Source organism: Poecile atricapillus, chromosome W (genome assembly GCF_030490865.1).
Source record: "Poecile atricapillus isolate bPoeAtr1 chromosome W, bPoeAtr1.hap1, whole genome shotgun sequence".
NCBI classification, from domain to species: domain Eukaryota; kingdom Metazoa; phylum Chordata; class Aves; order Passeriformes; family Paridae; genus Poecile; species Poecile atricapillus.
Genome location: NC_081288.1, coordinates 17,999,053 through 18,011,246, shown reverse-complemented (window position 1 = coordinate 18,011,246; position 12,194 = coordinate 17,999,053). Strand labels below are relative to the sequence as shown.

Here is a 12,194-nt window from a genome sequence, read left to right as displayed (position 1 = left end):
TCCTGTGCTGAATTAAGCTGGGACAGCAGCAGTGTGGTTACAGGGCTTGTTTCCCCACTACCCTCCCACAATTTAATTTACCAGCTGCTGGAGATTGTCCAACAGGAAATACAGTCTCACTGGGAAAATCCTCACAGCAGAAACCATCACAACCTACAGGAGAAAGTACTGGCTTTAAATGATGAAATGGATTCAAGTGAGATCTGGAAATGCTTCCAGGGTCCCAGACAACAGCCAGTCTCTCCTCAAGCCAGGCTTTGCTGAAGCTGAACCCCCTGGTACAGCTTCCCACAGCACCCCACTGGTGAAGCAGGACCAGTATGGGTGGCTGGGGAACCAACCTGCAGAAGACCTTGCAGAACCAGGTGAGATCAATCACCCCAACATTTCCTGAATCCACCCACTTAGGTACTGGTACAAGACAAACGTCCAGCCTGGATGGGCAAGGAGGTTTTGGAGGAACTTAGGAACAAAAAAAGGATGTGTCATCTTTGGAAGGAGAGTCAGGTCTCTCAGGAAGTATTTAAGGGGGCTGCTAGAGCATGTAGGAAAAAAAATAGAGAGGCCAAAACTCAGTTTGAACTTAAAATGGCAACTTCTGTAAAAGACAATAAAAAATGTTTTTACAAATATATTAATGGTAAAGGAAGGCTAAGACCAACCTTTTTTCTTCATTGGATAAGGGAGGGAACTTAGTAACTGCAGATGAAGAGAAGGAAGAAGTGCTTAATACCTTCTTAGCTTCAGTCTTTAGTGGGAAAGCAACTTGTCTTCAGGACAACATTCCTCCTGGGTTGGTAGATGGTGTCAGGGAGCAGAATGGTCCCCCTGTCATCCAGGAGGAGGCAGACAGAGAACTGCTGAGCCTCTTGAATATTCATCCATCTATGAGCCCAGATGGGATCCATCCCAGGGTGATGAGGGAGCTGCCAGATGAGCTTGTGAAGCCACTTTCCATCATTTACCACAATCCTGGCTCACTGGTCAGGTTCCAAATGTCTGGAAGCTGGGCAATGTGACACCCATTCACAAAAAGGGTGGGAAGGAGGATAGGAGGATACTGGTAATTGTAGGCCAGTCAGCCTGACCTCAGTACCTGGTAAGGTAACAGAGAAGCTTATACTGAGTGTCATCATGCAGCACTTATAGGATGGCCAAGGTATCAGACCCAGCCAGCATAGCTTTAGGAGGAAAGGCTGTGGATGTTGCCTAGTTGGCCTGCAGCAAGGTCTCTGACACTGTCTCCCACAGCACACTCCTGGAGAAGCTGGCAGCCCATGGCTTGGACAGGAGCACTCTTTGCTGGGTTAAGAACTGGCTGGATGGTCAGGCCCAGGGAGTGGTGGTGAATGGTGCTGCATCCAGCTGGCAGCCAGTGACCAGTGGTGTCCCCCAGGGGTCTGTGCTGGGGCCAGTTCTGTTCCATGTCATCAATTAAAATATTGATAAGGGTATTGCGTCCTTCATTAGTAAATTTTCAGATGACACTAATCTGGGAGTGTGTGTCGATCTGTTGGAAGGTAGGAGGGCTCTGCAGAGAGACTTGGAACGGTTGGATGGATGGGCAAAGTCCAATGGGATGAAGTTTAATAAGTCCAAGTGCTGAGTCCTGCATTTTGGCCACAATAACCCAGTGCTACAGGCTGGGGATGGTGTGGCTGGACAGTGCCCAGGCAGAAAATTACCTGGGGGTGCTGGTGACAGCTGCTGAACATGAGCCAGCAGTGTGCCCTGGTGGCCAAGAAGGCATATGGCTCCTGGCCTATATCAGGAGTAGTGTGGCCAGCAGGAGCAGGGAGATCATTCTCCCCCTGTGCTCAGCACTGGTGAGGTTGCTCTGTGAGTTCTGTGTCCAGTTCTGGCCTCTCAGTTCGGGAAGGACGTTGAGACACTTGAGTGCGTCCAGAGGAGGCAACGAGGCTGGTGAGGGGCTGGGAACACAAACCCTGTGAGGAACAGCTGAGGGAGCTGGGGTTGTTCAGCCTGGAGAAAAGGAGACTCAGAGGTGACCGTATCACCTATCACACTCAGGTGGGGGTTGGTCTCTTTATCCAGGCAGCAACTGATAGAATGAGAGGACACAGTCTCAAGTTGCGCCAAGGGAAATTTAGGCAGGACATTAGGAAAAAGTTCTTCATGGAAAGATTAATACTGGAACAGTCTGCCTGGGGAGATGGTGGAGTCACCATCCCTGGATGTGTTTAAAGAAAGACTGGATGTGGCACTCCGTGCCATGGTTTAGTTGATGTGTTAGGGCTGGGTTGGACTCAACAATCTTGAAGGTCTCTTCCAACCCAGTGATTCTGTGATTCTCTGTGATTTGGGGGATTTTACACATCTTAGGGTAGAAGTATGAGGTACTGCCAGCCTGGTCCCAGGCTGCATGACCCATGTGAACACAGTGTGCATGTGTTGTAGCATCAGGACTCCCACATCAAACCTTGGAGCCGTCTGAAATTGCAACAGAGCTGCTGTGTGTCACAGAGGCACAGACAAAGGGTGAAATGGCTCTTCTTTGTCTATTTCCTCTGAAGAGGAAAAGTGAACAAGAATTGAAAATCCTGGGAGGAAACTAATTGACACTACCTGCTGGACCATGGTTTCTTTATAAAGGATAAATTAGTTGACATATACCGGGAAACCACACTTGGGTGCCCCTGCTGACTGTGCAGGAATATGATCTTGCAGGGCTATGCATAGGATGTTTGCTCCAAGACCTGTTCCATTCCAAGACTCTGGAAATGCAGACAGATGTAGTAGCATGGTGGAGAAATCAGAGGTTCAACAGCTCCACAGATGATGTTGCAATTAAAAGCGATAAAAATAAAAAATACAATGTTCAAGGTGTCAGTTCACAGGGAGCTCAAGTTTCCAGTTTGTGGACTGTTGTTTGTTTTTAGAGCAGATGGTGTCCTGCTTCCAGCAAAGATATGTAAACATTTTCTACCAAGCCAGAATGCTCTTCCTAAAGCTGTTGTCTCATGTCTACTTAGGCCTCAGAAGGCCTAAGAGCTTCAAGAATGGCCAGAAGTGAAAGAGAGTTCAACTTCATAATCACATTTGTGGTGTTGTCTTTTTTTTTTTCTTTTTTTTGTGTGCGCTAGAGGTTTTTTTGTTGCTGTTGGGTTTGTTTGTTTTAATGCTATGTCTATAGAATGCAGTCAAAGTGCATACTTTCTGAAAACTCAGAGGTTTATGTGTTTCAGTCACTACTGATCTGGTGTGACTGGATCACCAGGAAAGAAAAATCTTCTGGGCAGTTCAACTGAACAGAATCTGAGGGGGGAAAAAAAAAAAGGCCAAAGAAATGCTTTTGGCTTAACAAGTTTGCATGGTTAAGACTACTTGACCTGTTGTTAAGCTTTATACCTTAGAGCTCTGCTGGGAAGCTCTGTCAGCTTTTGAAAGGCTGGAGGTCAGATTGGAAAGCTCCTAAGCCTTGTCTGATTTGTGTGGGAAGAGCAGAGAGCAGGATCAGACTTCAAGGTACAGGAGCACAAACACCTGAGACGGTGCAGAGCTCTGAGGGCTGAGCGAGCCTGTCTTGCAGGGCTCTGTGCTCAGCACATACAGGTTTGTGTGGCTCAGTGTGGCTCTGCTTGCTGCAAAACCCCCACCAGTGCCATCACTGACCCTGGGGACAGCAGGAGGAATGATGCACCCACTTTCTGCACCGAGATTTGGGGGGGTCACTTTACAATGCAAAAACAGCTGTTGGGTTTCCAAGAATGATGTTCAGCAGAAGCTGCTCATTATAGAAAGGAGAAGATCCTGAATATCCCCAGCTATTGGAAGGCTGGGAGGAATTTGCTTTAGATAAGTGCGATGACAGGAACCCAGAAGCAGGGATAAACTCTGCTGGTTCATAGTGATGTTGATTTTGCAGCTGTATCTGCCAAAGCCCTGGGCTGTGCCTGGCCGGCCGGCTCGTACTTGGCAGATGCGCATGCGTCTGTCGCAATAACCAGAAGGAAATGTTACTCAGCCCCACTTCCTCAAGGGTCTGTGGCAGAGAGGAATCCGTGGTCCCACGGTGAGAGGCTGCGAGGAAGACTGTGAGGTACAGATGTGCTGTGGGCAGCTCACAGGGAGCTCTCACAGGCCAGCTGTGGTTTACTTTTGAAGGTGTTGCTGCAGCCAGGGCACCTTTGCCATGCAGAGCAAGGGCTGAGGAGGCTCATCCAGCCTGGCAAGCACAAGGCTGATGCCTTCAGCTCCTGAGGGTGGTGACTGGGCAGCCTGAGGACAGAACTGTGCCAGGCAAGTGGCACATGCTGGGCTCTGACAGCCTTCCCAGGGTGCAGCTGAGAGGGGAGGGTTGGACATACAGGAAGTTCAGGATTTCATAGCTTGTGGGCTTGGCTTTACGGTCTGCTGAAGGGATACCTGCTTGCACTTTGTCATACTGTAAATTGTGTTTGTATCTTCATTCATTCATCTTTTCTTCTTGTGTAAGGGAAAAGCTAGCATGAGGTTGCTTTTTAAGTATGAAGTTTTCTCTGTATAAAATTATTCCTGTTAAGATATAAAAAGTAAACGTACAGTTGCACAAGACCATGTAGTGAGATCTTCAGCAAAATGGAAGTGTGAATGGTAGTGAAGGACACTACCTGTCTTGCTGGTGAAATATTTGTCTGCTTTTTTTAAGTGTTTCACTCTGTTTATTTCTATTTGTGGTTAGTTGGTGAAAGGAGAATTCCAGTATGGAGAGAAATGCTGGAAAGTGAAAAGGGAAGCAAGTAGCCAGTGGACAGTTTTGCAAGCTCATGTGATTAGGGCAGACTGGGAGCCCCAAGTCCCGGCAGGGAAGCTGGAAGGGCTTAGCAGGGGTTATCTGGAGTGGGGATAGAAGGAAAAGAGAGGGGAGCAGCAGTGGAAAAAAGCTGTCTGGAAATATAATCTCACCCCACTTCCCTGATTTCCTTTCCATTTCCCCTCTCCCCACTTCCCCCCTCAAATCCCACCCTTCAAATCCACAAACTTCAAATTCTTCAGCCGTGCGGGTAGCAGAAGCATCATGGTGCTGTGCAGAGGGGAAAACAGGAACAGCCACGTCCAAAAAATCTCATGGTTGTGCTGGATCTCTTGAACGCCCTGCAAAACAAGAGAAGAAGAATTTGGAGCATTTTTGTAGGAGCAGGCCTGGCCAGTGTTACTGTGTACACAGATAGCGCTGGAACAAGGTCTGTCTGCAAAGGAGACCCGGGCTTTTCCTCGCTTTTTGTTCTGGCAGTCTGGGACTGCCACGCCTTTGTTTTGTGGACCTTTGCACTGTAAACAGCTCTATGAGGGAGCTGCTCCTGTAAAGATTTCCTCTCACTGGCTTGCTCTGAATACCCTTGATCCCTGCCAAAGAACAAAGGGCATCAGAGCTGGACACATGATCATTTCCAGTTTCTGTTTCAATATCGTGTTCAGATTCTTCAGGCAGCTCAGAGCAGCTCTGTCACAGACTGCTGGAAGCTCAACGGCTGGCAGCTTTTGGCTATGGATATGTGATCCACGATAGGTAATGTTGTAGGGGCAGTAAATTGGTAAGATACATTAAAAAAGTGTTGTCTAAGTCCAAAACTGGAAGATTAAATGAACAGTGATGCCCAGCAAGGATGCAAAGTAAAATCCTATGAGCTGGAATTAGCAGTGACTACCTGCTTCATGTTCTTCTCTTCGTAGGTGCTGTGTCTAGGATAGAGTGCAGAGCAGAGACTTTGCTGGTAAGTAATGATATCCCCTCCTCCAAATGAGAGCTGCTCTCTCACTCCCTATCCTCAGCAGGACAGCAGGGAGAAAATAGGATGGGAAAATTAATAATTTGAGATAAAGCCAAGGTGAACATTGGGCAAGACAGACTTGACTTGGGGAAGTTAATTTATTGCCAATTAAAATAGATTCAAATTGTGAGAAAAGAAAATTAGGTCTCCTACTTCCCCTCTCCCATCCTGCTGGATTCCCAGGTTCAACTTCACTCCTTCATTCCTGACTTTTCTACCCTCTCCTACCAAAGGATCGCAGAGGGGAAGGGAAATGGATGCTGTCCTCAGTCTCTAAGGTTTGCCATCTACACCTCCAATGTTCTCAAAATTTCCCATGCTTCAGCATGGTTCATTTCCCATGGGCTCCAGTCCTTCAGGATAAATGTGCTCCAGCACAGGTTCTTCTCCATGGACTGCAGCTTTCCTTGGGGCCTGTCCACAGGCTACAGCACGGGCTTTTCCATGGGCTGCAGTGTGGATCTCTGCTCCATGGATCTCCACAGGCTTCAGGGGAGCAGCTGGCTCACCGTGGCCTTCTTTGTGGGCTGCAGGAGAATCTTTGTGCCAAATGTACTTTCTTAAAAGGTGTTTTTTAGGAAGATATATTTTGGGGAAAATCAGTGGCACAGGTCCAAGCCAGAGCAGTCAGGGTCATTTCTGTGGTGTTTACCATGCCCTGTAAACATCCAAACACCAGTTCCTCAGTTCTGGGGCAAATCTGCACTTCCCAGCTGGAGGGAGTCTCCTTTTTTGAGAAGTGAATAGATTTCTGATCAGACCAGGGATACTGCACAACTTGACAGCTTTGGAAAAGACATCTAGTTTGGTCTGGATTTCTTTTCCAATGCAGGGCAGAGCAAGCAGCCAGGTGCCCATCTGCTCTTCTGCACTTGAGTTGTCTCCTGACCCATCTGTCTGCTGCTGAAATGGAGTATGTCTGGTATTGGCTCGATGATTCCAAGCAATGGATTGAGTACGGGAAAGAGGTGAAATTCATTTGCTGTTCATGCCAAAAGCTTTTGTTAAGCCATCTTTGGAGAGTTGTTTAGAGCGTGTTGTTCTGCAGCTGGTGTGTTCTACACGCACCGCTGGGTGCCCTTGCAGTGCTGCTCCAATGCCTGTGTGGAATTGTCTTTTTAATTGTCCCTCAAAGCAGGACTGGAACCCTGTGAAGGCTTTCAAGGGACTGGCTTTGAAAGTGGGTGCATTTTCCAGAGCTGACAAACATAATTTGGCTGGAGCTGACCACACAGGCTGAAGGCTGCTTTGTTGCTGTTGTTAGAAGCAGCTGTGCTCAGTGGGGTACCCCTCCATTGCTGTAGAACCAAACGCTTGAAGCCATAGAGATTTACTACAAAACATCATCCTCTCACAGGGGCCTGGGGAAAACATCAGTATTTCCCCAAGGTGACACCTAAACTGAAGGGTGGTTTCTAACATATATAATTTCGTTGTTCTTTCTGCAGCACCCAGATCACGTCACTGCCACTGTAACATCTGCATTTCTGGAGAATGAATATCTAGCTGACAAGAATGGTGTTATTTTTTTCAGGGCTGGTTCTCAGAAGTATAAGTTAGACTTTGCAGGTGAAGTATCTCCTTGTTTTAAGTTCATTACACAGAGCAGCTGGCTTGAATGTTTTCACACAATGTCTGTATCTCTTCAAACAGCTCTTCTTCCTCCTGCAAATTTTCTCCAAGCAGAACTTGAGCAGTAGGTAAATTTCTCTGCAGTTTAGGGATGCTCCACTTGAAGTTCTCACTTGGGCATCTGTAGTCAAAAAATATACCTGAAAATATTGTACATTTAGAAGAGTTGAGAATAAATGCTTCATGGCACCTTGGCTTACACATTTGGGTTTATACACCTGAAAAGGAGGAATGAGAAAAAAAAAAAAGGCACTGAAAAGTCAAAAGGTGAAGAAGTGAGCCCATGGTGAACATCTTGCAAGCTACTTGCAGGAGAGAAAGCATTGTGCAGCAAACACAAATTTAGGGCTGGTTGCACAGAGAGAGAGAAATGGGGAAATGAGAAATGCTTTTCTGTTTCTTATTTATTTACCCGTCTTAAAACTCCTGTTAGCTTTCCAAACTTGGAATGTTTCCTGGCATGAATAAAGAGTGGCATTTAAAGGAGGAAACAATGGATAATTAGCCATGTCACATAGCATGTTGTCTGTGATATTGTTACAGGACCAAGAAGAGAGGGCAGGCTTTCCTTTTAGCACCATAGAGCAGCCCTGTGCTGCCAGGAAAGCCAGGTTTGTGGCCCCATTGCACTGAAAATTCTTTTCTGCTGTAGGCCTGCCATCAGATGAGGTTTTCTCTGGCCAGCAGTCTGGATGTGAATACCAGTGCAGGTGCAGTTAGTGCTTGGTTGCCTTCAAGTTTCACAACCTGTGCTAACAAGTGGTTAACCTTGCTGATCTCCAAGTAGGAGCAGTGCAAGAGGGAATTAAGTTTGAACTGGGGTGGGTGGGATAGAAAGAGCTCCACAATGCAATATTCAAGGCTATCTCCTCTTTTATTTTTACTTAATATTTAAGAGCCTGTCCCTAGACAATTATCTCATTATTGAGTTATTTTGTTTTTCTTCAAGACATGATCCAAACAAATCTGCTCTTTCAAACTCAAAGAAGTGTTATTCGACTGCCTAAACAGCCTGAAGGTGGACAAGATGGAAGGTAATGCACATTCACTGTTTAACAATGTCTCTAGAGGACAGCACCTTTCTGGTAAGAAGTTCCTCCTACCTGCCTAGAATGCTATTTTGTATTTCTTAAATTCATTTCTAGATACCTTTTCCTGACTGGTTTAACAGTACATTTTGCAGTGACAGTATCTGTAAATCAAGCAATGCTTCTGTAAAGCTGTCTGGAGAGACGTTTGATGGCAGTCTCTGGCAGCTGTGAGAGACCACTGGAGTAGATCTGCTCTCTCTGTGAGAGGCAAGGCCACATAGGGCTGACACAACTATGCCAGGAGCTTTTATTCCTTGATTTATGCCCCAACACTAGTAAATAAACTGTGCAGCTATTAGGAGTGAGGGACTGCCAATCCCAAGAGCTGTGGTGCATATGGATGTCATCCCTTGAAAAGCTGAGGATAAACTAAAACTCAGAACAGGCAAATCCACTGAAATGAAGTGAATTAGGGGTACTTACTTGAGATACCCTATCTTATGGCTTTTTCTAAGAGAAGTTCAGCTTAACAGAATTTGAACACATCTGCTATAAATGTTATTTGTGGTACTGATTTATTTTAATAAGAGCTGTCTCTGCTTTAGAAACTCACCAGAAGACAGTGCATGTGAAGCTAAAGGTTCAAATAAAGTGTTGGTTCAACTTAAGGTGTGTTCATTCAAAAAGCAAACACACTGTAGCTCCTGAATGGATGCCTGAAGGGTGCTTTAGAGCCTGTGGTTAAAGTCTCCAGAAGGGGGATTTGGTTAGGAGTATCACCAGCTGACTGGCTCCTTTTTCTGTTCTGTAGCCAAAACATGACTCTCTCGCATCCTGTCTATCCTCCACAGTGGGACAAAACTGCTCTACCTGATATCGGGTTCAAGGTAGGACTTTCCAGCTCCCCAGTGGATGAGGAGACCTCTCTCCTGTACTGATTTTTCCAAGAGCATAATTCAAGGCATTTGAGATGTTACCAGCTTTTAAAAATGTATCTTGTAAAATAAGCAACTATGATGTGAAACATGACCAACAGTTTAATATTCAGAATAGACATGCATTTCCTGGGAGGCCCACTGAGATCCCCTATGATGCCACAAAGGGTAAAAAAGGCCATTGCTGCTCATACCTGTCCTTTGCACTCTCTCAAAGCACTTCATCCTCTGATAAAGCAGATTAATTGCATCTGAAGGAGGTATTTCTTCTCTCAGTTTGGGGCAGGCTGTTACTTGCTGTAGTAAAACTGCAGCTTAGCCCTGTAGGGAAGGAGCTAGAGTGTCAGATGAAACTTTCACTCTGCTTCAGCCTGAATACTGCTGTGTGTTTCAACTTCAGGTTACTCTGAACTAAAAGTAGTCCAGATGTGGAGGTGCGTCCTCTAAAGGAAGCTCTCATGGGATTGCACTGATTTCCCTCAGCCGGCACCTGGGCTTCCCCATGGGGAGTGATGGTAAAGGAGGGTTAACAGGAAAAACAGGAGCAGCTTGTGATTTTTCTGATAGGGCTTTTCAGCAGATGTGAGAAGGTTGATGAGTCCTTTGGAAGGACTGGGAGTTGATACTCTTAGTAATACCTTATTTTTAGTGTTTTAAAAATTTTCAGTTGATACAGCTCAGTTATGATTCCCAAGAATATAGAAAAATCAAGAGTCTGTTTGAGAAGACAATGAAAAATTACTGCATCAACCAACTGCAGAGGATCCAGAACCCAACACTTTGGGACATTTTTCAGTGGTTTGTATCTATTTTATTTCATTATCCTTACTGTATGAGAAGAGTGGTATTTCCTGACCTGTGGTCCTCCATAGACTACGTTTGGAGCTGCCAAATTCAGCAGTCCAGCAGAGGTGAGGCTGCCATGTATCTCTCTTCCCAGGTCTGGCTGGTGGCCCAGGCTTATGACTGCCCCAAAACCTGGGTCTCTGAGGCTGAGGCTTCCCTGGGGCAGTCCTGGAAGGAGACTGGGGCACCTCTTTCTGTGACTGGGCTGTTAAGGTTGCATCTGTGTTCTTTTGTGTGTGTAGAAATGGGCCTTTTATCCCTAGCAAGATGTGTGTGTGATTCCTGCTAGTGTTATTCAAAAAAGCAAATTCTTTTCCTTCATCATAACTGAGCGTTGGTGTTTCAGGTTTATTCTTTTGGTTTTAGCGTCTTCCACATAGGAGTTAAAAAAAGAAAGAAAAAACCAGGAGAGGTATTTTTTGTGATAAAGGGGCAGAGATTATACAGTCTTCACTGTGGCTTCATACAGCTCAGTTTTATAATCATTTTTTTATATTCAGGATTTATGTAACATGGGAACTGACCAATTCCCAGTCAAGAGATGTTTGTCTCTTTACTCTCTCATGTGGTATGAAGTTGTGGGTGACGCAGTCCATAGTGATGCTGAGAACTTTTTGTTTTGCTGGCAGGAGCCAGCTGTGCTGCAGGGTACCAGCAGAAGCGCAAAGCAGGCAGTAACCCCACTGAGAGTGGTGTCACTGTTCCTCCATAACCCAGAAGTAGGAAGAGTTGAGTTGGGAAACTCTCCTTGTTTGAACCAGGATAACAAATAATTTTGTTGTTTGTTTGTTTGGGTTTTGTTTTTGTTTTTGGTGTTTTTTTTTATTTTTTATTTTGTCTCTAGGCAAAAAGAAAAGATGAGGAAGCTCCATCAATTGAAAGCGGTAAATGAGAGGCTCCTGTTCCATGGCACAAGTCCATCCCATGTGTCTGCCATCTGTGAGCAGAACTTTGACTGGAGACTCTGTGGGACTCATGGGACGATGTATGGAAAAGGTACAAGTGCAGAAGGGTGTAGGGGCTGTAGCAGCAGGGACTGCAGAGCCCAGCCAGGCTGGGCCATGTGAGTGAGACACCCATGTACTCTTGCCTTTAAGGCACTCTCACCTGTGTACATCACCCAGCACCCACAGCAATCCCATCCCAGGATTTCCCACCTCTCTTTGCCTCGGGTACCTGCTCTTGGACAGGTGTGATGGGAGGTGGATGGCAAAATGCAGACTGGAGTTTGTCGGTACTTTACAATAAGCCAATGTGGGAATTCCTGGCAAGAATGTTCCCACATGTTGTAGGGCTAGCTGGGGTTGTTGAATTGCTGGCTGCTAAAGTGTTATTATCATGTGTTTGTCCCTTGGCTGGTGTATTGTCTGACCTGTGGCTTTTTCTGCTCCCTAGGAAGCTACTTTGCCAGAGATGCCAGCTATTCCCACGAGTACTGTTCCTCTCACAGTGGGCGCTACAGAATGTTTGTAGCCCAGGTTCTTGTTGGAGACTTTGTGCAGGGGAATCCTGAGTACTGCCGCCCTCCACCCAGAGCCAAAAATTCAAACAGACTTTATGACAGCTGCGTGGATGACCCGACAGACCCTTCCATCTTTGTCATCTTTGAGAAGCAACAAATTTACCCTGCCTATATCTTGGAGTACAGCACTGAGACCAGCTGTGTGGTCCTGTAATGAATGGTGGAATGTCCTTTGAATTCACACTGAATAAATTACTCTTCAGTACTTTTTTTTTTTTAATGTTTGTTTAATTTTAGTTGCAGCTTTAGAACACTTTGTAATGCAATGAACTGATACCAATCCCTTGATGGCTTTGGGGGCATAGTTTTTTTGTTAGGGGTGATTTTTTTCCCCATAACCAGTGCAAATCTTTACCATTCACCATATGTCTAGCCTGGAATGAGGACATACTTGCCTTGCATACTGTGACACCTGCTGAGTTAAAATGACCTTGATCCACTGATATGTTCACCTAGG

General features: G+C 45.8%; 1 protein-coding gene across 6 annotated transcripts; it reads left to right on the top strand.

Moving 5' to 3' along the window:
- The first annotated feature begins 2 nt into the window (after nt 1-2).
- LOC131591733 (protein mono-ADP-ribosyltransferase PARP12-like) lies at nt 3-11,960 on the top strand. Of its 6 annotated transcripts, XM_058862733.1 has the most exons (10): nt 4,043-4,060; nt 5,419-5,509; nt 5,674-5,714; nt 6,604-6,739; nt 7,220-7,340; nt 8,353-8,437; nt 9,246-9,321; nt 10,037-10,167; nt 11,060-11,211; nt 11,611-11,960. In XM_058862733.1, exons 4-10 carry the CDS (start codon nt 6,680-6,682, stop codon nt 11,889-11,891), a joined length of 906 nt encoding a protein of 301 aa, XP_058718716.1. In that variant the 5' UTR covers nt 4,043-4,060; nt 5,419-5,509; nt 5,674-5,714; nt 6,604-6,679; the 3' UTR covers nt 11,892-11,960. The 6 variants fall into 6 exon arrangements, with proteins under 6 accessions (XP_058718712.1, XP_058718715.1, XP_058718716.1 ...); XM_058862732.1 differs by lacking the exon at nt 5,419-5,509 and having other exon boundaries at nt 3,523-4,060; XM_058862734.1 differs by lacking the exons at nt 4,043-4,060; nt 5,419-5,509 and adding an exon at nt 4,067-4,260.
- Nucleotides 11,961-12,194: the final 234 nt, after the last annotated feature.

Coding starts and splice junctions, on each gene's coding strand:
- LOC131591733 (XM_058862729.1), top strand. CDS start 179: ATGATGAAATGGATTCAAGTGAGATCTGGAAATGCTTCCAGGGTCCCA. Junction 366..5,673: donor AGAAGACCTTGCAGAACCAG/GTGAGATCAATC, acceptor TTCTCTTCGTAG/GTGCTGTGTCTAGGATAGAG. Junction 5,715..7,219: donor GCAGAGCAGAGACTTTGCTG/GTAAGTAATGAT, acceptor TTCTTTCTGCAG/CACCCAGATCACGTCACTGC.